General features: G+C 45.6%; 1 protein-coding gene across 8 annotated transcripts in view; it reads left to right on the top strand.

The window, feature by feature from the left end:
• LOC124043244 (cytoplasmic dynein 1 intermediate chain 1-like) overlaps window positions 1–27,965 on the top strand; it is a 157,120-nt gene that overhangs the window by 71,578 nt on the left and 57,577 nt on the right. For all 8 annotated transcript variants that reach the window (XM_046361614.1, XM_046361612.1, XM_046361613.1 and 5 more), the window contains 4 exons: window positions 13,736–13,825; window positions 20,356–20,521; window positions 20,943–21,042; window positions 21,421–21,546. In XM_046361614.1, the coding sequence (XP_046217570.1) occupies window positions 13,736–13,825; window positions 20,356–20,521; window positions 20,943–21,042; window positions 21,421–21,546 (482 nt within the window). The remainder of the gene's footprint in view (window positions 1–13,735; window positions 13,826–20,355; window positions 20,522–20,942; window positions 21,043–21,420; window positions 21,547–27,965) is intronic.

The following is a 27,965-nucleotide window of genomic DNA, read 5'->3' as shown; positions in this document are numbered from 1 at the left end:
ATGTTACTAATAATCATGTTGGGGGGAGTGGGCTTGGTCATGTTACTAATAATCATGTTGGGGGAGTGGGCTTGGTCATGTTACTAATAATCATGTTGGGGGAGTGGACTTGGTCATGTTACTAATAATCATGTTGGGGGAGTGGGCTTGGTCATGTTACTAATAATCATGTTGGGGGAGTGGGCTTGGTCATGTTACAAATAATCATGTTGGGGGAAGTGGGCTTGGTCATGTTACTAATAATCATTTTGGGGGAGGGGCTTGGTCATGTTACTAATAATCATGTTGGGGGAAGTGGGCTTGGTCATGTTACTAATAATCATGTTGGGAGGGGAGTGGGCTTGGTCATGTTACTAATAATCATGTTGGGAGGGGAGTGGGCTTGGTCATGTTATTAATAATCATGTTGGGGGGAGTGGGCTTGGTCATGTTACTAATACTCATGTTGGGGGAGTGGGCTTGGTCATGTCACTAATAATCATGTTGGGGGGAGTGGGCTTGGTCATGTTACTAATAATCATGTTGGGGGAGTGGGCTTGGTCATGTTACTAATAATCATGTTGGGGGAGTGGGCTTGGTCATGTTACTAATAATCATGTTGGGGGAGTGGGCTTGGTCATGTTACTAATAATCATGTTGGGAGGGAGTGGGCTTGGTCATGTTACTAATAATCATGTTGGGGGAGTGGGCTTGGTCATGTTGCTAATAATCATGTTGGGGGAGTGGGCTTGGTCATGTCACTAATAATCATGTTGGGGGGGAGTGGGCTTGGTAATGTTACTAGTAATCATGTTGGGGGGAGTGGGCTTGGTAATGTTACTAATAATCATGTTGGGGGAGTGGGCTTGGTCATGTTACTAATAATCATGTTGGGAGGGGAGTGGGCTTGGTCATGTTACTAATAATCATGTTGGGGGAGTGGGCTTGGTCATGTTACTAATAATCATGTTGGGAGGGGAGTGGGCTTGGTCATGTTACTAATAATCATGTTGGGGGAGTGGGCTTGGTCATGTTACTAATAATCATGTTGGGAGGGGAGTGGGCTTGGTCATGTTACTAATAATCATGTTGGGGGGAGTGGGCTTGGTCATGTTACTAATAATCATGTTTGGGTGAGAGTGGGCTTGGTCATGTTACTAATAATCATGTTGGGGGAAGTGGGCTTGGTCATGTTACTAATAATCATGTTGAGGGGAATGGGCTTGGTCATGTTACTAATAATCATGTTAGGGGGAGTGGGCTTGGTCATGTTACTAATAATCATGTTGGGAGGGGAGTGGGCTTGGTCATGTTACTAATAATCATGTTAGGGGGAGTGGGCTTGGTCATGTCACTAATAATCATGTTGGGAGGGGAGTGGGCTTGGTCATGTTACTAATAATCATGTTGGGAGGGGAGTGGGCTTGGTCATGTTACTAATAATCATGTTGGGGAGACTGGGCTTGGTCATGTTACTAATAATCATGTTGGGAGGGGAGTGGGCTTGGTCATGTTACTAATAATCATGTTGGGAGGGGAGTGGGCTTGGTCATGTTACTAATAATCATGTTGGGAGGGGAGTGGGCTTGGTCATGTCACTAATAATCATGTTGGGAGGGGAGTGGGCTTGGTCATGTTACTAATAATCATGTTGGGAGGGGAGTGGGCTTGGTCATGTCACTAATAATCATGTTGGGAGGGGAGTGGGCTTGGTCATGTTACTAATAATCATGTTGGGAGGGGAGTGGGCTTGGTCATGTTACTAATAATCATGTTGGGGAGTGGGCTTGGTCATGTCACTAATAATCATGTTGGGGGAGTGGGCTTGGTCATGTCACTAATAATCATGTTGGGGGAGTGGGCTTGGTCATGTTACTAATAATCATGTTGGGGAGTGGGCTTGGTCATGTCACTAATAATCATGTTGGGGGGGAGTGGGCTTGGTCATGTTACTAATAATCATGTTGGGGGGAGTGGGCTTGGTCATGTTACAAATAATCATGTTGGGGGAAGTGGGCTTGGTCATGTTACTAATAATCATTTTGGGGGAGTGGGCTTGGTCATGTTACTAATAATCATGTTGGGGGAAGTGGGCTTGGTCATGTTACTAATAATCATGTTGGGAGGGGAGTGGGCTTGGTCATGTTACTAATAATCATGTTGGGAGGGGAGTGGGTTTGGTCATGTTACTAATAATCATGTTGGGGGGAGTGGGCTTGGTCATGTTACTAATAATCATGTTGGGGGAGTGGGCTTGGTCATGTTACTAATAATCATGTTGGGGGGAGTGGGCTTGGTCATGTTACTAATAATCATGTTGGGGGAGTGGACTTGGTCATGTTACTAATAATCATGTTGGGGGAGTGGGCTTGGTCATGTTACTAATAATCATGTTGGGGGGAGTGGGCTTGGTCATGTTACAAATAATCATGTTGGGGGAAGTGGGCTTGGTCATGTTACTAATAATCATTTTGGGGGGAGTGGGCTTGGTCATGTTACTAATAATCATGTTGGGGGAAGTGGGCTTGGTCATGTTACTAATAATCATGTTGGGAGGGGAGTGGGCTTGGTCATGTTACTAATAATCATGTTGGGAGGGGAGTGGGCTTGGTCATGTTATTAATAATCATGTTGGGGGGAGTGGGCTTGGTCATGTTACTAATAATCATGTTGGGGGAGTGGGCTTGGTCATGTCACTAATAATCATGTTGGGGGAGTGGGCTTGGTCATGTTACTAATAATCATGTTGGGGGAAGTGGGCTTGGTCATGTTACTAATAATCATGTTGGGAGGGGAGTGGGCTTGGTCATGTTACTAATAATCATGTTGGGAGGAGTGGGCTTGGTCATGTTACTAATAATCATGTTGGGAGGAGTGGGCTTGGTCATGTTACTAATAATCATGTTGGGGGAGTGGGCTTGGTCATGTCACTAATAATCATGTTGGGGGAGTGGGCTTGGTCATGTTACTAATAATCATGTTGGGAGGGGAGTGGGCTTGGTCATGTTACTAATAATCATGTTGGGGGAGTGGGCTTGGTCATGTTACTAATAATCATGTTGGGGGAGTGGGCTTGGTCATGTTACTGATAATCATGTTGGGGGAGTGGACTTGGTCATGTTACTAATAATCATGTTGGGGGAGTGGGCTTGGTCATGTTACTAATAATCATGTTGGGGGGGCTTGGTCAGTGGGCTTGGTCATGTTACTAATAATCATGTTGGGGGAGTGGGCTTGGTCATGTTACTAATAATCATGTTGGGGAGTGGGCTTGGTCATGTTACTAATAATCATGTTGGGGGAGTGGGCTTGGTCATGTTACTAATAATCATGTTGGGGGAGTGGGCTTGGTCATGTTACTAATAATCATGTTGGGGGAGTGGGCTTGGTCATGTTACTAATAATCATGTTGGGAGGGGAGTGGGCTTGGTCATGTTACTAATAATCATGTTGGGGGAGTGGGCTTGGTCATGTTACTAATAATCATGTTGGGGGAGTGGGCTTGGTCATGTTACTAATAATCATGTTGGGGGAGTGGACTTGGTCATGTTACTAATAATCATGTTGGGGGAGTGGGCTTGGTCATGTTACTAATAATCATGTTGGGGGAGTGGGCTTGGTCATGTTACAAATAATCATGTTGGGGGAAGTGGGCTTGGTCATGTTACTAATAATCATTTTGGGGGAGTGGGCTTGGTCATGTTACTAATAATCATGTTGGGGGAAGTGGGCTTGGTCATGTTACTAATAATCATGTTGGGAGGGGAGTGGGCTTGGTCATGTTACTAATAATCATGTTGGGAGGGGAGTGGGCTTGGTCATGTTATTAATAATCATGTTGGGGGGAGGGGCTTGGTCATGTTACTAATACTCATGTTGGGGGAGTGGGCTTGGTCATGTCACTAATAATCATGTTGGGGGAGTGGGCTTGGTCATGTTACTAATAATCATGTTGGGGGAGTGGGCTTGGTCATGTTACTAATAATCATGTTGGGGGAGTGGGCTTGGTCATGTTACTAATAATCATGTTGGGGGAGTGGGCTTGGTCATGTTACTAATAATCATGTTGGGAGGGGAGTGGGCTTGGTCATGTTGCTAATAATCATGTTGGGGGAGTGGGCTTGGTCATGTCACTAATAATCATGTTGGGGGAGTGGGCTTGGTAATGTTACTAGTAATCATGTTGGGGGGAGTGGGCTTGGTAATGTTACTAATAATCATGTTGGGGGAGTGGGCTTGGTCATGTTACTAATAATCATGTTGGGAGGGGAGTGGGCTTGGTCATGTTACTAATAATCATGTTGGGGGAGTGGGCTTGGTCATGTTACTAATAATCATGTTGGGAGGGGAGTGGGCTTGGTCATGTTACTAATAATCATGTTGGGGGAGTGGGCTTGGTCATGTTACTAATAATCATGTTGGGAGGGGAGTGGGCTTGGTCATGTTACTAATAATCATGTTGGGGGAGTGGGCTTGGTCATGTCACTAATAATCATGTTGGGGGAGTGGGCTTGGTCATGTTACTAATAATCATGTTGGGGGGAGTGGGCTTGGTCATGTTACTAATAATCATGTTGGGAGGAGTGGGCTTGGTCATGTTACTAATAATCATGTTGGGGGAGTGGGCTTGGTCATGTTACTAATAATCATGTTGGGGGAGTGGGCTTGGTCATGTTACTAATAATCATGTTGGGGGAGTGGGCTTGGTCATGTCACTAATAATCATGTTGGGGGAGTGGGCTTGGTCATGTTACTAATAATCATGTTGGGGGGAGAGTGGGCTTGGTCATGTTACTAATAATCATGTTGGGAGGGGAGTGGGCTTGGTAATGTTACTAGTAATCATGTTGGGGGGGGAGTGGGCTTGGTAATGTTACTAATAATCATGTTGGGGGGAGTGGGCTTGGTCATGTCACTAATAATCATTTTGGGAGGGGAGTGGGCTTGGTCATGTTACTAATAATCATGTTGGGGGGAGTGGGCTTGGTCATGTTACTAATAATCATGTTTGGGTGAGAGTGGGCTTGGTCATGTTACTAATAATCATGTTGGGGGAAGTGGGCTTGGTCATGTTACTAATAATCATGTTGAGGGGAATGGGCTTGGTCATGTTACTAATAATCATGTTAGGGGAAGTGGGCTTGGTCATGTTACTAATAATCATGTTGGGAGGGGAGTGGGCTTGGTCATGTTACTAATAATCATGTTGGGGAGACTGGGCTTGGTCATGTTACTAATAATCATGTTGGGAGGGGAGTGGGCTTGGTCATGTTACTAATAATCATGTTGGGAGGTCATGTTACTAATAATCATTTTGGGAGATGGAGTGGGCTTGGTCATGTCACTAATAATCATGTTGGGGGGAGTGGGCTTGGTCATGTTACTAATAATCATGTTGGGGAGACTGGGCTTGGTCATGTCACTAATAATCATGTTGGGGGGAGTGGGCTTGGTCATGTTACTAATAATCATGTTGGGGGGAGTGGGCTTGGTCATGTTACTAATAATCATGTTGGGGAGACTGGGCTTGGTCATGTCACTAATAATCATGTTGGGAGGGGAGTGGGCTTGGTCATGTTACTAATAATCATGTTGGGAGGGGAGTGGGCTTGGTCATGTTACTAATAATCATGTTGGGAGGGGAGTGGGCTTGGTCATGTCACTAATAATCATGTTGGGAGGGGAGTGGGCTTGGTCATGTTACTAATAATCATGTTGGGAGGGGAGTGGGCTTGGTCATGTTACTAATAATCATGTTAGGGGGAGTGGGCTTGGTCATGTCACTAATAATCATGTTGGGAGGGGAGTGGGCTTGGTCATGTTACTAATAATCATGTTGGGAGGGGAGTGGGCTTGGTCATGTTACTAATAATCATGTTGGGGAGACTGGGCTTGGTCATGTCACTAATAATCATGTTGGGAGGGGAGTGGGCTTGGTCATGTTACTAATAATCATGTTGGGAGGGGAGTGGGCTTGGTCATGTTACTAATAATCATGTTGGGGAGACTGGGCTTGGTCATGTTACTAATAATCATGTTGGGAGGGGAGTGGGCTTGGTCATGTTACTAATAATCATGTTGGGGAGACTGGGCTTGGTCATGTTACTAATAATCATGTTTGGGTGAGAGTGGGCTTGGTCATGTTACTAATAATCATGTTGGGGGAGTGGGCTTGGTCATGTTACTAATAATCATGTTGGGGAGACTGGGCTTGGTCATGTCACTAATAATCATGTTTGGGTGAGAGTGGGCTTGGTCATGTTACTAATAATCATGTTGGGGAGACTGGGCTTGGTCATGTTACTAATAATCATGTTGGGAGGGGAGTGGGCTTGGTCATGTCACTAATAATCATGTTGGGAGGGGAGTGGGCTTGGTCATGTTACTAATAATCATGTTGGGGGGAGTGGGCTTGGTCATGTTACTAATAATCATGTTGGGGAGACTGGGCTTGGTCATGTCACTAATAATCATGTTGGGAGGGGAGTGGGCTTGGTAATGTTACTAATAATCATGTTGGGGGTAGTGGGCTTGGTCATGTTACTAATAATCATTTTGGGAGGGGAGTGGGCTTGGTAATGTTACTAATAATCATGTTGGGGGAGTGGGCTTGGTCATGTTACTAATAATCATGTTTGGGTGAGAGTGGGCTTGGTCATGTTACTAATAATCATGTTGGGGGAGTGGGCTTGGTCATGTTACTAATAATCATGTTGGGGGAGTGGGCTTGGTCATGTTACTAATAATCATTTTGGGAGGGGAGTGGGCTTGGTAATGTTACTAATAATCATGTTGGGGGAGTGGGCTTGGTCATGTTACTAATAATCATGTTTGGGTGAGTGTGGGCTTGGTCATGTTACTAATAATCATGTTGGGGGAGTGGGCTTGGTAATGTTACTAATAATCATGTTGGGGGAGTGGGCTTGGTCATGTTACTAATAATCATGTTTGGGTGAGAGTGGGCTTGGTCATGTTACTAATAATCATGTTGGGGGAGTGGGCTTGGTCATGTTACTAATAATCATGTTGGGGGAGTGGGCTTGGTCATGTTACTAATAATCATGTTTGGGTGAGAGTGGGCTTGGTCATGTTACTAATAATCATGTTGGGGGAGTGGGCTTGGTCATGTTACTAATAATCATGTTGGGGGAGTGGGCTTGGTCATGTTACTAATAATCATGTTGGGGAGACTGGGCTTGGTCATGTCACTAATAATCATGTTGGGGGAGTGGGCTTGGTCATGTTACTAATAATCATGTTGGGGGAGTGGGCTTGGTCATGTTACTAATAATCATGTTGGGGAGACTGGGCTTGGTCATGTCACTAATAATCATGTTGGGGGAGTGGGCTTGGTCATGTTACTAATAATCATGTTGGGGGGAGTGGGCTTGGTCATGTTACTAATAATCATGTTGGGGAGACTGGGCTTGGTCATGTCACTAATAATCATGTTGGGGGAGTGGGCTTGGTCATGTTACTAATAATCATGTTGGGAGGAGAGTGGGCTTGGTCATGTTACTAATAATCATGTTGGGGGGAATGGCTTGGTCATGTTACTAATAATCATGTTGGGGGAGTGGGCTTGGTCATGTTACTAATAATCATGTTGGGGAGACTGGGCTTGGTCATGTCACTAATAATCATGTTGGGGAGACTGGGCTTGGTCATGTCACTAATAATCATGTTGGGGGGAGTGGGCTTGGTCATGTTACTAATAATCATGTTGGGGAGACTGGGCTTGGTCATGTCACTAATAATCATGTTGGGGGGGGAGTGGGCTTGGTAATGTTACTAATAATCATGTTGGGAGGAGAGTGGGCTTGGTCATGTCACTAATAAACATGTTGAGGGGAATGGGCTTGGTCATGTTACTAATAATCATGTTGGGGGGAGTGGGCTTGGTCATGTTACTAATAATCATGTTGGGGAGACTGGGCTTGGTCATGTCACTAATAATCATGTTGGGGAGACTGGGCTTGGTCATGTCACTAATAATCATGTTGGGGGGAGTGGGCTTGGTCATGTTACTAATAATCATGTTGGGAGGGGAGTGGGCTTGGTCATGTTACTAATAATCATGTTGGGGGAGTGGGCTTGGTCATGTTACTAATAATCATGTTTGGGTGGAGTGGGCTTGGTCATGTTACTAATAATCATGTTGGGGGAGTGGGCTTGGTCATGTTACTAATAATCATGTTGGGGGAGTGGGCTTGGTCATGTTACTAATAATCATGTTTGGGGAGAGTGGGCTTGGTCATGTTACTAATAATCATGTTGGGGGAGTGGGCTTGGTCATGTTACTAATAATCATGTTGGGGGAGTGGGCTTGGTCATGTTACTAATAATCATGTTGGGGAGACTGGGCTTGGTCATGTCACTAATAATCATGTTGGGGGAGTGGGCTTGGTCATGTTACTAATAATCATGTTGGGGGAGTGGGCTTGGTCATGTTACTAATAATCATGTTGGGGAGACTGGGCTTGGTCATGTCACTAATAATCATGTTGGGGGAGTGGGCTTGGTCATGTTACTAATAATCATGTTGGGAGGAGAGTGGGCTTGGTCATGTTACTAATAATCATGTTGGGGGAGGGGCTTGGTCATGTCACTAATAATCATGTTGAGGGGAATGGGCTTGGTCATGTTACTAATAATCATGTTGGGGGAGTGGGCTTGGTCATGTTACTAATAATCATGTTGGGGGAGAGGGGCTTGGTCATGTTACTAATAATCATGTTGGGGGGAGTGGGCTTGGTCATGTTACTAATAATCATGTTGGGGAGACTGGGCTTGGTCATGTCACTAATAATCATGTTGGGAGGGGAGTGGGCTTGGTAATGTTACTAATAATCATGTTGGGGGAGTGGGCTTGGTCATGTTACTAATAATCATGTTGGGAGGGGAGTGGGCTTGGTCATGTTACTAATAATCATGTTGGGGGACTGGGCTTGGTCATGTTACTAATAATCATGTTGGGGGAGTGGGCTTGGTCATGTTACTAATAATCATGTTGGGAGGGGAGTGGGCTTGGTCATGTTACTAATAATCATGTTGGGGGAGTGGGCTTGGTCATGTTACTAATAATCATGTTGGGGGAGTAGGCTTGGTCATGTTACTAATAATCATGTTGGGAGGGGAGTGGGCTTGGTCATGTTACTAATAATCATGTTGGGGGAGAGTGGGCTTGGTCATGTTACTAATAATCATGTTGGGGGGAGTGGGCTTGGTCATGTTACTAATAATCATGTTGGGGAGACTGGGCTTGGTCATGTCACTAATAATCATGTTGGGAGGGGAGTGGGCTTGGTCATGTTACTAATAATCATGTTGGGGGGAGTGGGCTTGGTCATGTTACTAATAATCATGTTTGGGTGAGAGTGGGCTTGGTCATGTTACTAATAATCATGTTGGGGGGAGTGGGCTTGGTAATGTTACTAATAATCATGTTGGGGGAGTGGGCTTGGTCATGTTACTAATAATCATGTTTGGGTGAGAGTGGGCTTGGTCATGTTACTAATAATCATGTTGGGGGAGTGGGCTTGGTCATGTTACTAATAATCATGTTGGGGGAGTGGGCTTGGTCATGTTACTAATAATCATGTTGGGGGACTGGGCTTGGTCATGTCACTAATAATCATGTTGGGGGAGTGGGCTTGGTCATGTTACTAATAATCATGTTGGGGGAGTGGGCTTGGTCATGTTACTAATAATCATGTTGGGGAGACTGGGCTTGGTCATGTCACTAATAATCATGTTGGGGGAGTGGGCTTGGTCATGTTACTAATAATCATGTTGGGAGGAGAGTGGGCTTGGTAATGTTACTAATAATCATGTTGGGGGGAGTGGGCTTGGTCATGTCACTAATAATCATGTTGAGGGGAATGGGCTTGGTCATGTTACTAATAATCATGTTGGGGGGGAGTGGGCTTGGTCATGTTACTAATAATCATGTTGGGGGGAGTGGGCTTGGTCATGTTACTAATAATCATGTTGGGGGAGTGGGCTTGGTCATGTTACTAATAATCATGTTGGGGAGACTGGGCTTGGTCATGTCACTAATAATCATGTTGGGAGGGGAGTGGGCTTGGTAATGTTACTAATAATCATGTTGGGGGGAGTGGGCTTGGTCATGTTACTAATAATCATGTTGGGAGGGGAGTGGGCTTGGTCATGTTACTAATAATCATGTTGGGGAGACTGGGCTTGGTCATGTTACTAATAATCATGTTGGGGGAGTGGGCTTGGTCATGTTACTAATAATCATGTTGGGAGGGGAGTGGGCTTGGTCATGTTACTAATAATAATGTTGGGGGAGTGGGCTTGGTCATGTTACTAATAATCATGTTGGGGGAGTAGGGCTTGGTCATGTTACTAATAATCATGTTGGGAGGGGAGTGGGCTTGGTCATGTTACTAATAATCATGTTGGGGGAGAGTGGGCTTGGTCATGTTACTAATAATCATGTTGGGGGAGTGGGCTTGGTCATGTTACTAATAATCATGTTGGGGGGAGTGGGCTTGGTCATGTTACTAATAATCATGTTGGGAGGAGTGGGCTTGGTCATGTTACTAATAATCATGTTGGGGGAGTGGGCTTGGTCATGTTACTAATAATCATGTTGGGGGAGTGGGCTTGGTCATGTCACTAATAATCATGTTGGGGGAGTGGGCTTGGTCATGTTACTAATAATCATGTTGGGGGAGTGGGCTTGGTCATGTCACTAATAATCATGTTGGGGGAGTGGGCTTGGTCATGTTACTAATAATCATGTTGGGGAGAGTGGGCTTGGTCATGTTACTAATAATCATGTTGGGGGGGGGTGGGCTTGGTCATGTCACTAATAATCATTTTGGGAGGGGAGTGGGCTTGGTCATGTTACTAATAATCATGTTGGGGGGAGTGGGCTTGGTCATGTTACTAATAATCATGTGTGGGTGAGAGTGGGCTTGGTCATGTTACTAATAATCATGTTGGGAGGGGAGTGGGCTTGGTCATGTTACTAATAATCATGTGTGGGTGAGAGTGGGCTTGGTCATGTTACTAATAATCATGTTGGGGGGAGTGGGCTTGGTCATGTCACTAATAATCATGTTGGGAGGGGAGTGGGCTTGGTCATGTTACTAATAATCATGTGTGGGTGAGAGTGGGCTTGGTCATGTTACTAATAATCATGTTGGGGGGAGTGGGCTTGGTCATGTTACTAATAATCATGTGTGGGTGAGAGTGGGCTTGGTCATGTTACTAATAATCATGTTGGGGGGAGTGGGCTTGGTCATGTTACTAATAATCATGTGTGGGTGAGAGTGGGCTTGGTCATGTTACTAATAATCATGTGTGGGTGAGAGTGGGCTTGGTCATGTTACTAATAATCATGTTGGGGGGGAGTGGGCTTGGTCATGTCACTAATAATCATGTTGGGGGGAGGGGCTTGGTCATGTCACTAATAATCATGTTGGGGGGAGTGGGCTTGGTCATGTTACTAATAATCATGTTGGGGGGAGTGGGCTTGGTCATGTCACTAATAATCATGTTGGGGGGAGTGGGCTTGGTCATGTCACTAATAATCATGTTGGGGGAGTGGGCTTGGTCATGTCACTAATAATCATGTTGGGGGAGTGGGCTTGGTCATGTTACTAATAATCATGTTGGGGGGAGTGGGCTTGGTCATGTTACTAATAATCATGTTGGGGGGAGTGGGCTTGGTCATGTTACTAATAATCATGTTGGGGGGGGAGTGGGCTTGGTCATGTTACTAATAATCATGTTGGGAGGGGAGTGGGCTTGGTCATGTTACTAATAATCATGTTGGGGGAGTGGGCTTGGTCATGTCACTAATAATCATGTTGGGGAGACTGGGCTTGGTCATGTTACTAATAATCATGTTGGGTGAGAGTGGGCTTGGTCTTGGTCATGTTACTAATAATCATGTTGGGGGGAGTGGGCTTGGTCATGTTACTAATAATCATGTTGGGGGGAGTGGGCTTGGTCATGTTACTAATAATCATGTTGGGGGAGTGGGCTTGGTCATGTTACTAATAATCATGTTGGGAGGGAGTGGGCTTGGTCATGTCACTAATAATCATGTTGGGGGAGTGGGCTTGGTCATGTTACTAATAATCATGTTGGGAGGGGAGTGGGCTTGGTCATGTTACTAATAATCATGTTGGGGGAGTGGGCTTGGTCATGTTACTAATAATCATGTTGGGAGGGGAGTGGGCTTGGTCATGTTACTAATAATCATGTTGGGGGAGTGGGCTTGGTCATGTTACTAATAATCATGTTGGGGGAGTGGGCTTGGTCATGTTACTAATAATCATGTTGGGGGAGTGGGCTTGGTCATGTTACTAATAATCATGTTGGGGGAGTGGGCTTGGTCATGTTACTAATAATCATGTTGGGGGAGTGGGCTTGATCATGTTACTAATAATCATGTTGGGGGAGTGGGATTGGTCATGTTACTAATAATCATGTTGGAGGGAGTGGGCTTGGTCATGTTGCTAATAATCATGTTGGGGGAGTGGGCTTGGTCATGTTACTAATAATCATGTTGGGGGAGTGGGCTTGGTCATGTTACTAATAATCATGTTGGGGGAGTGGGCTTGGTCATGTTACTAATAATCATGTTGGGGGAGTGGGCTTGGTCATGTTACTAATAATCATGTTGAGGGGATGGGCTTGGTCATGTTACTAATAATCATGTTGGGGGAGTGGGCTTGGTCATGTTACTAATAATCATGTTGGGAGGGAGGGGAGTGGGCTTGGTCATGTTACTAATAATCATGTTGGGGGAGTGGGCTTGGTCATGTTGCTAATAATCATGTTGGGGGAGTGGGCTTGGTCATGTTACTAATAATCATGTTGGGGGAGAGTGGGCTTGGTCATGTTACTAATAATCATGTTGGGGGAGTGGGCTTGGTCATGTTACTAATAATCATGTTGGGGGGAGTGGGCTTGGTCATGTTACTAATAATCATGTTGGGGAGAGTGGGCTTGGTCATGTTACTAATAATCATGTTGGGAGGGGAGTGGGCTTGGTCATGTTACTAATAATCATGTTGGGGAGAGTGGGCTTGGTCATGTTACTAATAATCATGTTTGGGGGAGTGGGCTTGGTCATGTCACTAATAATCATGTTTGGGGGAGTGGGCTTGGTCATGTTACTAATAATCATGTTTGGGGGAGTGGGCTTGGTCATGTTACTAATAATCATGTTGGGAGGGGAGTGGGCTTGGTCATGTTACTAATAATCATGTTGGGGAGAGTGGGCTTGGTCATGTTACTAATAATCATGTTTGGGGGAAGTGGGCTTGGTCATGTTACTAATAATCATGTTGGGGAGAGTGGGATTGGTCATGTTGCTAATAATCATTTTTCTGCCGGTGTTTTCCCAATGTTTTGATAATACAACTGATGGAATTGACAGTAGTAAAATCTAGTAAAATTCTCCAACCTCCAATTGTCCTATAATATAGTAGTATCAAATGCTTTGCAGGCTGTCCTGACAACCTGAATTCACTTAATTGTGTGTGTGTGTGTGGGGGGGGGGGGGCCCATCCAACCCTGAATGTCAGTTAGTCAGGTGGGCCAGGCCTGCGAATGATTAGATGGGATGGAGTGGATTAAGTATAGAGGGGGGGTTGTAGTACTTGGAACAGCTGCTGATTAAAATGACTGCTTGCGCTTCCTTTCTCTTTCTCCCTCTCCCTCTCTCTCCCCCTTCCGCCTTCTATATCCCTCTCTCTCCCTCTTTCTACAGAGGAGGAAGAAGAGGATGAAGAAATCACAGAGCTGAAGCCTGATCCTGAATCTGACCAGCAGGAGGAGGACACCAAGGAGATGAAAGAGGGTAAGAAGAAGGGGAGGAGAAGAATGGGCACGAGTAGAGGGGGAGGAGAAGAGTGGGAGGAGAAGAATGGGCATGGGTAGAGGGGGATGAGAAGAGGGGAGGAGAAGATGAGGCATGGGTAGAGGGGGAGGAGAAGAGGGGGAGGAGAAGAATGGGCACGAGTAGGAGGGGGAGGAGAAGAATGGGCACGAGTAGAGGGGAGAAGAAGGGAGGAGAAGAAGGGAGGAGAAGAATGGGAATGGGCAGGGTAGAGGGGGAGGAGAAGAGGGGAGGAGAAGAATGGGCATGGGTAGAGGGGGATGAGAAGATGAGGGGAGGGTAGAAGATGAGGCATGGGTAGAGAAGATGAGGCATGGGGAGGGGAGGAGAAGATGAGGCATGGGTAGAGGGGGAGGAGAAGATGAGGCCTGGGTAGAGGGGGATGAGAAGAGGGGGAGGAGAAGAGGGGGCATGGGTAGAGGTGGATGAGAAGAGGGGGAGGAGAAGAGGGGGCATGAGTAGAGGGGGAGGAGAAGAAGGGGCATGAGTAGAGGGGGAGGAGAAGTAGGGGCATGAGTAGAGGGGGAGGAGAAGAAGGGGAGTGAGTAGAGAGGGAGGAGAAGAGGGGGCATGAATAGAGGGGGAGGAGAAGAAGGGGCATGAGTAGAGGGGGAGGAGAAGAAGGGACATGAGTAGAGGGGCAGAAGAAGAAGAGGCATGAATAGAGGGGGAGGAGAAGAAGGGACATGAGTAGAGAGGGAGGAGAAGAGGGGGCATGAGTAGAGGGGAGGAGAAGAAGGGACATGAGTAGAGGGGGAGGAGAAGAAGGGACATGAGTAGAGGGGCAGAAGAAGAAGAGGCATGAATAGAGGGGGAGGAGAAGAAGGGACATGAGTAGAGAGGGAGGAGAAGAGGGGGCATGAGTAGAGGGGGAGGAGAAGAAGGGACATGAGTAGAGGGGAGGAGAAGAAGGGACATGAGTAGAGGGGAGGAGAAGAAGGGGCATGAGTAGAGGGGAGGAGAAGAATGGGCATGGGTAGAGGGGGATGAGAAGAGGGGGAGGAGAAGATGAGGCATGGGTAGAGGGGGAGGAGAAGAAGGGGCATGAGTAGAGGGGTATGCTGTAGAATGAAATTGTTTACAGTAAAGAAGGGGAAAGATGAAAGGTGAAGTAATGGTAAGAAATACAATAGCTTTAGCTGAAGGGAGTGTTAGCATCCCAAATGTCACCCTATTCCCTAATGGGCCCCTGTCATAAGTAGTGCTCTATATAGGCCAGGTGAGTTGAAGCATATATGTCAGATAATCATTCTGAGACTGAACTCTCCAGTTTAACCACCACCTTGGTTTGGGAAACAGTATACAGAAACATAACATATTTCAATTCAAAACAAGTCAAAGCCATGAATCAATTCATCAAATGTATTTATAAAGCTGTTTTTACATCAACAGATGTCACAAAGTGCTTATACAGAAACCCAGTCTAAAACCCCAAACAGCAAGCAATGCAGATGTAGAAGCACGGTGGCTAGGAAGAACTCCCTAGAAAGGCAGGAACCACCCCTCAGAGGAACCAGGCTCTGAGGGGTGGCCAGTCCTCTTCTGACTGTGCCGGGTGGAGATTATTGAAGACGTTCAAACTTTCATAGATGACCAGCAGGGTCAAATAGAGAGAGAGTGAGAGATGGGAGAATTACAGGAAGGATGGGAGAGCACGAGGACAGGAAGGATGGGAGAGCCTGAGGACAGGAAGGATGGGAGAGCCCGAGGACAGGAAGGATGGGAGAGCCCGAGGACAGGAAGGATGGGAGAGCACGAGGACAGGAAGGATGGGAGAGCCCGAGGACAGGAAGGATGGGAGAGCCCGAGGACAGGAAGGATGGAAGAGCCCGAGGACAGGAAGGATGGGAGAGCCCGAGGACAGGAAGGATGGGAGAGCCTGAGGACAGGAAGGATGGGAGAGCACGAGGACAGGAAGGATGGGAGAGCACGAGGATAGGAAGGATGGGAGAGCACGAGGACAGGAAGGATGGGAGAGCATGTGGATAGGAAGGATGGGAGAGCACGAGGACAGGAAGGATGGGAGAGCCCGAGGACAGGAAGAATGGGAGAGCGCGAGGACACGAAGGATGGGAGAGCCCGAGGACGGGAAGGATGGGGAGCGCGAGGACAGGAAGGATTGGAGAGCGCGGGCAGGCCAGTGACTCAGACCTGTAACATTGTTGATATTAGGCATTACACCACTCACCATTTACAATATAACAATCCGATGTAACCTCTTAGATGTATCACCCATCCACAGGTTATGTCCCAAATGGCACCCTATTCCCTATATAGTGTGCTACTATCGATCAAAGACCTATGGGCCCTGGTCAATACTAGCGCACTACAAAGGGAATAGGGTGTGTAATGGGGACAAAACCTTAGCCCAGCACCAGCCTTCCCTTCTCCCACATCGCCACTCAAACTGTCACTAAACAAAGCCGTTGGAGCGTGAGTGAGCGGTCACTCACCCCCGCTGGCGTATCGGATGCCAATCTCTGTGGCCGAGGTCCAGCTTATCGGCCCGTAGCCCTGTGGGTCAGACCTGATTAAAAACGTGTCACTTGACCCACTCTGGAGGACTTCGAAAAGAACAGAGGAGACTCGTCGGCGGGGGGGTGGCGAGGGGACGTAGATCGGGGCGGAGAGGACATTCTTTGTGAGGCTGGTGCAAGGAGTAAATAACTTCACTAAAGGAGGGTAGAAAGAGGCCTTGTTGAGGCCAGGGGCTGTTCCTGTTAAAACACACAGACTATTACACACACACTATTACACACACACTATTACACACACACTATTATACACACACACTATTACACACACACTATTACACACACACACTATTACACACACACTATTACACACACACTATTACACACACACATTATTACACACACACACACTATTACACACACACACACTATTACACACACACACACACACACCACACACACACACACACACACACACACACACACACACACACACACACACACACACACACACACACACACACACACACACACACACACACACACACACACACACACACACACACACACACACACACACACACACACACACACACACACACACTATTACACACAAACACTATTACACACACACACTATTACACACAAAGACACACTATTACACACACACACTATTACACACACACTATTACACACACACTATTACACACACACACTATTACACATACACTATTACACACACACACACTATTACACACAAAGACACACTATTACACACACACACTACTACACACACACTATTACACACATACACTATTACACACACACACACACACACTATTACACACAAAGACACACTATTACACACAAAGACACACTATTACACACACACACTATTACACACACACTATTACACACACACTATTACACACACACACACTATTACACACACACTATTACACGCACACACTATTACACACACACTATTACACACAAACACTATTACACACACACACACTATTACACACACACTATTACACACACTTATTACACACACACACACACACACACACACACACACACACACACACACACACACACACACACACACACACACACACACACACACACACACACACACACACACACACACACACACACACACACACACACTATTACCCACACAGACACAACTATTACACACACACACACACACACTATTACACACACACACACACACACTATTACATACACACGCTATTACACACACACACACTATTACACACACACACTATTACACACACACATACTATTACACACACACACTATTACACACACACACTATTACACACACACACACTATTACACACACACACTATTACATGTATCACTTTGCAGCTGGTCGTGTATCACTTTGCAGCTGTACTACTTTGCAGCTGGTCATGTATGACTTTGCATCTGGTCATGTACCACTTTGCAGCTGGTCATGTATCACTTTGCAGCTGGTCATGCACTACTTTACAGCTGGTCATGTACTGCTTTACAGCTGGTCATGCACTACTTTACAGCTGGTCATGTACTGCTTTACAGCTGGTCATGTACTACTTTGCAGCTGGTCATGTACTACTTTACAGCTGGTCATGTACTACTTTACAGCTGGTCATGCACTACTTTACAGCTGGTCATGTACTACTTTGCAGCTGGTCATGTACTACTTTATAGCTGGACATGTGCTACTTTGCAGCTGGTCATGCACTACTTTACAGCTGGACATGTGCTACTTTACAGCTGGTCATGCACTACTTTACAGCTGGTCATGTACTACTTTGCAGCTGGTCATGTACTACTTTACAGCTTGTCATGCACTACTTTACAGCTGGTCATGTACTACTTTGCAGCTGGTCATGTCCCACTTTGCAGCTGGTCATGTCCCACTTTGCAACTGGTCGTGTACTACTTTACAGTTGGTCATGTATCACTTTGCAGCTGGTCATGTACTACTTTGCAGCTGGTCGTGTACTACTTTGCAGCTGGTCGTGTACGACTTTACAGCTGGTCGTGTACTACTTTACAGCCGGTCATGTACTACTTTACAGCTGGTCATGTACTACTTTACAGCTGGTCATGTACTACTTTACAGCTGTTCATGTACTACTTTACAGCTGGTCGTGTACTACTTTACAGCTGGACATGTACTACTTTGCAGCTGGTCATGTACTACTTTGCAGCTGGTCATGTACTACTTTACAGCTGGTCATGTACTACTTTACAGCTGGTCATGTACTACTTTACAGCTGGTCATGTACAACTATGCAGCTGGTCGTTGTCTACTTTGCAGACTATGGATGCATGAGGAGGTTTATTGTATCCAATGCTTTACTCTGTCCTGGATGAGATCTAGACAGAACTATTGTTATTGTTGTATAGTGCGGTAAACTCATAAAAAGAATATATGTGCATCCAGACTGTTGTCTTAGTGTGTGTGGAGTTTGAATCATGTTTATTTGGGTATACACTGTCTGTATTTAGTGCCAGTTCAGGGTAGTAGTTTGGGAATGGGTGGGTGTTTAAAATGACACTTTGTATTTCTACGTGTGTGTGGATGTGGATGTTTGTTTGTGTCTCAGGCCACCCCAGAGAGCTGTGTCTGGGTGGTGTGTCTCAGGCCACCCCAGAGAGCTGTGTCTGGGTGGTGTGTCTCATGCCATCCCATAGAGCTGTGTCTGGCTGGTGTGTCTCAGGCCACCCCAGAGAGCTGTGTCTGGGTGGTGTGTCTCAGGCCACCCCATAGAGCTGTGTCTGGGTGGTGTGGCTCATGCCACCCCAGAGTGCTGTGTCTGGGTGGTGTGTCTCAGACCACCCCATAGAGCTGTGTCCGGGTGGTGTGTCTCAGGCCACCCCATAGAGCTGTGTCTGGGTGGTGTGTCTCAGGCCACCCCAGAGAGCTGTGTCTGGGTGGTGTGTCTCAGGCCACCCCAGAGAGCTGTGTCTGGGTGGTGTGTCTCATGCCACCCCATAGAGCTGTGTCTGGCTGGTGTGTCTCAGGCCACCCCAGAGAGCTGTGTCTGGGTGGTGTGTTTCAGGCCACCCCATAGAGCTGTGTCTGGGTGGTGTGTCTCAGGCCACCCCATAGAGCTGTGTCTGGGTGGTGTGTCTCAGGCCACCCCAGAGAGCTGTGTCTGGGTGGTGTGTCTCAGGCCACCCCATAGAGCTGTGTCTGGGTGGTGTGTCTCAGGCCACCCCATAGAGCTGTGTCTGGGTGGTGTGTCTCAGGCCACCCCATAGAGCTGTGTCTGGGTGGTGTGTCTCAGGCCACCCCATAGAGCTGTGTCTGGGTGGTGTGTCTCAGACCACCCCATAGAGCTGTGTCTGGGTGGTGTGTCTCAGGCCACCCCATAGAGTGGTGTCTGGGTGGTGTGTTTCAGGCCACCCCATAGAGCTGTGTCTGGGTGGTGTGTCTCAGGCCACCCCATCGAGCTGTGTCTGGGTGGTGTGTCTCAGACTACCCCATAGAGCTGTGTCTGGGTGGTGTGTCTCAGGCCACCCCATAGAGCTGTGTCTGGGTGGTGTGTCTCAGGCCACCCCATAGAGCTGTGGCCACCCCATAGAGCTGTGTCTGGGTGGTGTGTCTCAGGCCACCCCATAGAGCGGTGTCTGGGTGGTGTGTCTCAGGCCACCCCATAGAGCTGTGTCTGGGTGGTGTGTCTCAGGCCACCCCATAGAGCTGTGTCTGGGTGGTGTGTCTCAGGCCACCCCATAGAGCTGTGTCTGGGTGGTGTGTCTCAGGCCACCCCATAGAGCTGTGTCTGGGTGGTGTGTCTCAGGCCACCCCATAGAGCTGTGTCTGGGTGGTGTGTCCCTGCACATTGTTGTTTACCTATTTTGACTTGATCCCTGTGTGTGTGTGTGTGTGTGTGTGTGCTTGTGCGTGTTTGTGCGCATGCATCCATGTGTGTGTGTGTGTGTGTGTGCCTGCGTTCGTACGTGCCTGTGCCTGCATGCGTGTATGTGTTTCAGGCTACCCCTGCAGGGAGCTGACAGAGGAAGAGAAGCAGCAGATCCTCAAATCAGAGGAGTTCCTCAGTTTCTTTGACTGCAGCATCAGAGTGATGGAGAGAGCCCTGGCCCAGGACTCAGACATATTCTTTGACTACAGTGGACGAGACCTGGATGACAAGGAGGGGTGCGATATTGGAATTTGTGTGTGTGTGTGTGCGTGTGCGTGTGCGCGCGTGCGCGTGTGCGTGTGTGCGTGTGTGTGTGTGTGTGTGTGTGTGTGTGTGTGTGTGTGTGTGTGTGTGTGTGTGTGTGTGTGTGTGTGTGTGTGTGTGTGTGTGTGTGTGTGTGTGTGTGTGTGTGTGTGTGTGTGTGTGTGTGTGTGTGTGTGTGTGTGTCTGTAGAGGGACCATGGTTTGTGTAATCATGTGTTTGGAGCTGATAATGGCCTCATGGAGTAATGCCTTTGGTGTCAATCAGGACTTGACCTCTTTGTTCTTCAAACACATTCCCTCCTCATGATGTCATCGTCCTCTCAGAACCCCATTTGACCTCACATACAATGACATCACCCAGTGACCTCTGACCCCTGTTTCTATTGGCCACAGGGACTTACAAGGCGGCTCCAGTCTGGCCCTCAGTAGGCTATTCTATGATGAGCACTGGTCCAAACATCGAGTCATTACCTGTCTGGACTGGTCCCCTCAGGTAAGGACCAGGGTGAAGTTTCCCCTTAGGTACAGATCTAGGACCAGCTTCCCCTCCCGCAATGCTAACCTTAACAATTAGTGGGGGGAAAGCAAAACTGACCCAGGATCAGCATTTAGGTGCAACTTTACCAACACTGTTGTGTGTGTGTGTTTTGGGAGGGAAGGAGTGCATGTTTGTGAGTGTATGTGTCATCACTGTACTCTCCATCTTCTTCCTCATCCTCCTCTCCCTCCTCTCCATCCTCTTCCTCCTCCCCTGATCCTCTTTTATCCAATTTTCCCTCTCATTCCTGTTTCCTCTTTCTTTCCTTCCTCTCCTCGATCTCTCCATTTTATTTGATCTTGTCCTCTCACCCCCCCCCCTCTTCCTCCCCAGTACCCAGAGCTGTTGGTGGCGTCCTACAACAACAACGAGGATGCTCCTCACGAGCCTGACGGTGTTGCTCTGGTCTGGAACATGAAGTTTAACAAGAACACACCTGAGTATGTCTTCCACTGCCAGGTAAAATCAGTCCCAAGTACACCTCTATCAGATCAGTTGGACCGTATTCACAAAGTATCTCAGAGTGCTGATCTACAATCAGTTTAGCCTTTTAGATCATAATTCAATGAAGAGAGGGGACCTGATCCTAGATCAGCGCTCCTTCTCTGGGATGCTTTATAAATACGGTCTTTGATCTATATAACATTTAACTGTTCCCAATGTGTTATACTGATATTGCATTTATGTGACTTATATGTCTATATCACATTACTTTAATTTACCAACAGCTCTCTGATTTATTATTGTGTGTCGGGCACTGTCTCAACAGAGCCAAAGTAAATAAATAGTCCTAGCATATGTTCTTTTTACAAAAAAAGTGACTCTATTCCCCTACAGTTGATTCATGTTTTAATTGGCAGCCTGATACAAGGGGATGTGGGTAGAGATACAATATTCTAAGGCTGAATCCCAAAAGGCACCCTTTTCATTAAATAGTGCACTACTTTGACCAGGGCCCCATAGGGATCTGGTCAAAAGTAGTGTAGTATGTAGGGAATGATAGGGTGCAATTTGGGATGCTAACTTAGACTAGTAGGTAATGTCTATGGAAAGCATCACTCCACCGCTTCAACAATGACGACACCAGAGATGAAAAATGAGGAGTAAAGTATATTTAATTAAAGCAGTGAGTTCCTCAGGGGTTCCTGGGGTTTGGCCTATTTGGGCAGAACATGATATTACGGAACATGTTCTGCTCGCTCGCATTGGTGTAGAAAAGGCCTCTGGTTGGTTGTGACGTTGTGTGTGTGTGTTTGGTTTTACAATCCATGTGGTAACCAGAAGTCCTCACAAGGATAGTAAAACAAGAACAATTCTGACAAGTGGGGACATTTCACCGCTCCCCACAAGGAAAAAGGCTATTTTCAGTTTAGGGGTTTGGTTTAGGATTACAATAAGGTTTAAGGTTAAGATTAGGGTTAGGGGTTGGGGTTAGGGGTTGGGGTTATGGAAAAAAGGATTTGAAATAGGAATCGATTGTTTGGTCCCCTCAAGGATGGTAAAACAAACGTGTGTGTATTCACGTGCAAATCCGTGTGTGTCTGTGTGTCTGTGTGTGTCCATGTGTGTCCGTGTTTGTGAGGGAGTGATGGGGAGCCTGGGAGGCAACTGAGGGCTGGGGATGAGATTTAGAGGGACTCTCCACGAGAGAGAGATGGGGGGGGGGTATAGAAACTTCTGCGTAATAAAAAGATGTGGCCTACCACTTCCTAATCCAGGAGGCCACATGTGTTAGCCCACCCACGTGGATCTTCCAATCACATGTGCTGCTTGACTCTGTTTCCTATGCCCAGAGTCTACCTCATAAACACACACACACGCACAGTATAAACTTATATACAAACATTACATTGAAATAGTCACATACACACACACTGAGTTATAGACATACACACAGAGTCACAGGCTCACACACAGAGTCACACAAACACACACACACACACACACACACACACACACACACACACACACACACACACACACACACACACACACACACACACACACACACACACACACACACACACACACACACACACACACACACACACACTCATGCAAAGCCATACACACATGTACAGCCACCCACTCCCACACTGCAGACCAATATATGCAATTTAGTAGAAGCCTTAATAGATTTGAATAGATAATAGATGCAATAATAGATTTTAAACAACACCATTATCCACCAGCTTTATTTGGCTACTATTATTAATGTATGTTCTGAAGTGCACGTAGTCTGGTGTAGATATTACAGTGTTACAGTAAATCAAATCAAATCAAATCAAATGTTATTTGTCACATACACATGGTTAGCAGATGTTAATGGTAGTGTAGCGAAATGCTTGTGCGTCTAGTTCCGACAATGCAGTAATAACCAACAAGTAATCTAGCTAACAATTCCAAAAATACTACCTTATAGACACAAGTGTAAGGGGATAAAGAATATGTACATAAAGATATATGAATGAGTGATGGTACAGAGTAGCATAGGCAAGATGCAGTAGATGGTATTGAGTACAGTATATACATATGAGATGAGTATGTAAACAAAGTGGCATAGTTAAAGTGGCTAGTGATACATGTATTACATAAAGATGCAGTAGATGATATAGAGTACAGTATATACGTATACATATGAGATGAATAATGTAGGGTATGTAAACATTATATTAGGTAGCATTGTTTAAAGTGGCTAGTGATATATTTTACGTATGTAGTCTGGTGTAGATATTACAGTGTTACAGTATGTAGTCTGGAGTAGATATTACATTACATTTACATTTACATTTAAGTCATTTAGCAGACGCTCTTATCCAGAGCGACTTACAAATTGGTGCATTCACCTTATGACATCGAGTGGAACAGTACAATAGTGCATCTAAATCTTAAAGGGGGGTGAGAGGGATTACTTATCCTATCCTAGGTATTCCTTAAAGAGGTGGGGTTTCAGGTGTCTCCGGAAGGTGGTGATTGACTCCGCTGTCCTGGCGTCGTGAGGGAGTTTGTTCCACCATTGGGGGGCCAGAGCAGCGAACAGTTTTGACTGGGCTGAGCGGGAGCTGTACTTCCTCAGTGGTAGGGAGGCGAGCAGGCCAGAGGTGGATGAACGCAGTGCCCTTGTTTGGGTGTAGGGCCTGATCAGAGCCTGGGGGTACTGAGGTGCCGTTCCCCTCACAGCTCCGTAGGCAAGCACCATGGTCTTGTAGCGGATGCGAGCTTCAACTGGAAGCCAGTGGAGAGAACGGAGGAGCGGGGTGACGTGAGAGAACTACAGTATGTAGTCTGGTGTAGATATTACAGTGTTACAGTATGTAGTCTGGTGTAGATATTACAGTGTTACAGTATGTAGTCTGGTGTAGATATTACAGTGTTACAGTATGTAGTCTGGTGTAGATATTACAGTGTTACAGTATGTAGTCTGGTGTAGATATTACAGTGTTACAGTATGTAGTCTGGTGTAGATATTACAGTGTTACAGTATGTAGTCTGGTGTAGATATTACAGTGTTGTAGTATGTAGTCTGGTGTAGATATTACAGTGACAGCTACAAGGATTACTGCATTCAGTTGTGTTTCTGTCCATATTGTAGTCTGGAATCTGGGTTACTATAACATAATGATGTCCATATTGTAGTCTGGAATCTGGGTTACTATAACATAATGATATCCATATTGTAGTCTAGAAGCTGGGTTACTATAACATAATGATGTCCATATTGTAGTCTGGAATCTGGGTTACTATAACATAATGATGTCCATATTGGAGTCTAGAAGCTGGGTTACTATAACATAATGATGTCCATATTGTAGTCTGGAAGCTGGGTTACTATAACATAATGATGTCCATATTGTAGTCTAGAAGCTGGGTTACTATAACATAATGATGTCCATATTGTAGTCTGGAAGCTGGGTTACTATAACATAATGATGTCCATATTGTAGTCTAGAAGCTGGGTTACTATAACATAATGATATCCATATTGTAGTCTAGAAGCTGGGTTACTATAACATAATGATGTCCATATTGTAGTCTAGAAGCTGGGTTACTATAACATAATGATGTCCATATTGTAGTCTAGAAGCTGGGTTACCATAACATAATGATGTCCATATTGTAGTCTAGAAGCTGGGTTACTATAACATAATGATGTCCATATTGTAGTCTGGAAGCTGGGTTACTATAACATAATGATGTCCATATTGTAGTCTAGAATCTGGGTTACTATAACATAATGATGTCCATATTGTAGTCTGGAAGCTGGGTTACTATAATCAAATCAAATCAAATGTATTTATATAGCCCTTCGTACATCAGCTGATATCTCAAAGTGCTGTACAGAAACCCAGCCTAAAACCCCAAACAGCAAACAATGCAGGTGTAAAAGCACGGTGGCTAGAAAAAACTCCCTAGAAAGGCCAAAACCTAGGAAGAAACCTATAGAGGAACCGGGCTATGTGGGGTGGCCAGTCCTCTTCTGGCTGTGCCGGGTAGAGATTATAACAGAACATGACCAAGATGTTCAAATGTTCATAAATGACCAGCAAGGTCAAATAATAATAAGGCAGAACAGTTGAAACTGGAGCAGCAGCACAGTCAGGTGGACTGGGGACAGCAAGGAGCCATCATGTCAGGTAGTCCTGGGGCACGGTCCTAGGGCTCAGGTCCTCCGAGAGAGAGAAAGAAAGAGAGAATTAGAGAGAGCATATGTGGGGTGGCCAGTCCTCTTCTGGCTGTGCCGGGTGGAGATTATAACAGAACGTGGCCAAGATGTTCAAATGTTCATAAATGACCAGCATGGTTGAATAATAGTAAGGCAGAACAGTTGAAACTGGAGCAGGAGCATGGCCAGGTGGACTGGGGACAGCAAGGAGTCCTCATGTCAGGTAGTCCTGGGACATGGTCCTAGGGCCCAGGCCAGTTGAAACTGGAGCAGCAGCATGGCCAGGTGGACTGGGGACAGCAAGGAGTCATCATGTCAGGTAGTCCTGGGGCATGGTCCTAGGGCTCAGGTCCTCCGAGAGAGAGAAAGAAAGAGAGAAGGAGAGAATTAGAGAACGCACACTTAGATTCACACAGGACACCGAATAGGACAGGAGAAGTACTCCAGATAAACAAACTGACCCTAGCCCCCCGACACATAAACTACTGCAGCATAAATACTGGAGGCTGAGACAGGAGGGGTCAGGAGACACTGTGGCCCCATCCGAGGACACCCCCGGACAGGGCCAAACAGGAAGGATATAACCCCACCCACTTTGCCAAAGCACAGCCCCCACACCACTAGAGGGAAGTCTTCAACCACCAACTTACCATCCTGAGACAAGGCCGAGTATAGCCCACAAAGATCTCCGACACGGTACAACCCAAGGGGGGGGGGTTATATCATTATAACATAATGATGTCCATATTGTAGTCTGGAAGCTGGGTTACTATAACATAATGATGTCCATATTGTAGTCTGGAAGCTGGGTTACTATAACATAATGATGTCCATATTGTAGTCTGGAAGCTGGGTTACTATAACATAATGATGTCCATATTGTAGTCTAGAAGCTGGGTTACTATAACATAATGAAGTCCATATTGTAGTCTAGAAGCTGGGTTACTATAACATAATGATGTCCATATTGTAGTCTGGAAGCTGGGTTACTATAACATAATGATGTCCATATTGTAGTCTATATAACATAATGATGTCCATATTGTAGTCTAGAAGCTGGGTTACTATAACATAATGATGTCCATATTGTAGGTCTAGAAGTCCATATTGTAGTCTACTATAAAGATAATGATGTCCATATTGTAGTCTAGAAGACTATAACATAATGATGTCCATATTGTAGGTTTACTATAACATAATGATGTCCATATTGTAGTCTAGAAGCTGGGTTACTATAACATAATGATGTCCATATTGTAGTCTAGAAGCTGGGTTACTATAACATAATGATGTCCATATTGTAGTCTAGAAGCTGGGTTACTATAACATAATGATGTCCATATTGTAGTCTGGAAGCTGGGTTACTATAACATAATGATGTCCATATTGTAGTCTAGAAGCTGGGTTACTATAACATAATGATGTCCATATTGTAGTCTAGAAGCTGGGTTACTATAACATAATGATGTCCATATTGTAGTCTGGAAGCATGATGTCCATATTGTAGTCTAGAAGCTGGGTTACTATAACATAATGATGTCCATATTGTAGTCTGAAGCTGGGTTACTATAACATAATGATGTCCATATTGTAGTCTGAAGCTGGGTTACTATAACATAATGATGTCCATATTGTAGTCTAGAAGCTGGGTTACTATAACATAATGATGTCCATATTGTAGTCTGGAAGCTGGGTTACTATAACATAATGATGTCCATATTGTAGTCATAATGATGTCCAAGCTGGGTTACTATAACATAATGATGTCCATATTGTAGTCTGAAGCTGGGTTACTATAACATAATGATGTCCATATTGTAGTCTAGAAGCTGGGTTACTATAACATAATGATGTCCATATTGTAGTCTAGAAGCTGGGTTACTATAACATAATGATGTCCATATTGTAGTCTAGAAGCTGGGTTACTACATAATATGTCCACTGATAATGATGTCCATATTGTAGTCTAGAAGCTGGGTTACTATAACATAATGATGTCCATATTGTAGTCTGGAAGCTGGGTTACTATAACATAATGATGTCCATATTGTAGTCTAGAAGCTGGGTTACTATAACATAATGATGTCCATATTGTAGTCTAGAAGCTGGGTTACTATAACATAATGATGTCCATATTGTAGTCTAGAAGCTGGGTTACTATAACATAATGATGTCCATATTGTAGTCTAGAAGCTGGGTTACTATAACATAATGA

This window comes from Oncorhynchus gorbuscha, linkage group LG09 (assembly GCF_021184085.1).
Source record: "Oncorhynchus gorbuscha isolate QuinsamMale2020 ecotype Even-year linkage group LG09, OgorEven_v1.0, whole genome shotgun sequence".
Classification (NCBI taxonomy): Eukaryota; Metazoa; Chordata; class Actinopteri; order Salmoniformes; family Salmonidae; genus Oncorhynchus; species Oncorhynchus gorbuscha.
This window is presented reverse-complemented; position numbering and strand designations above follow the sequence as displayed.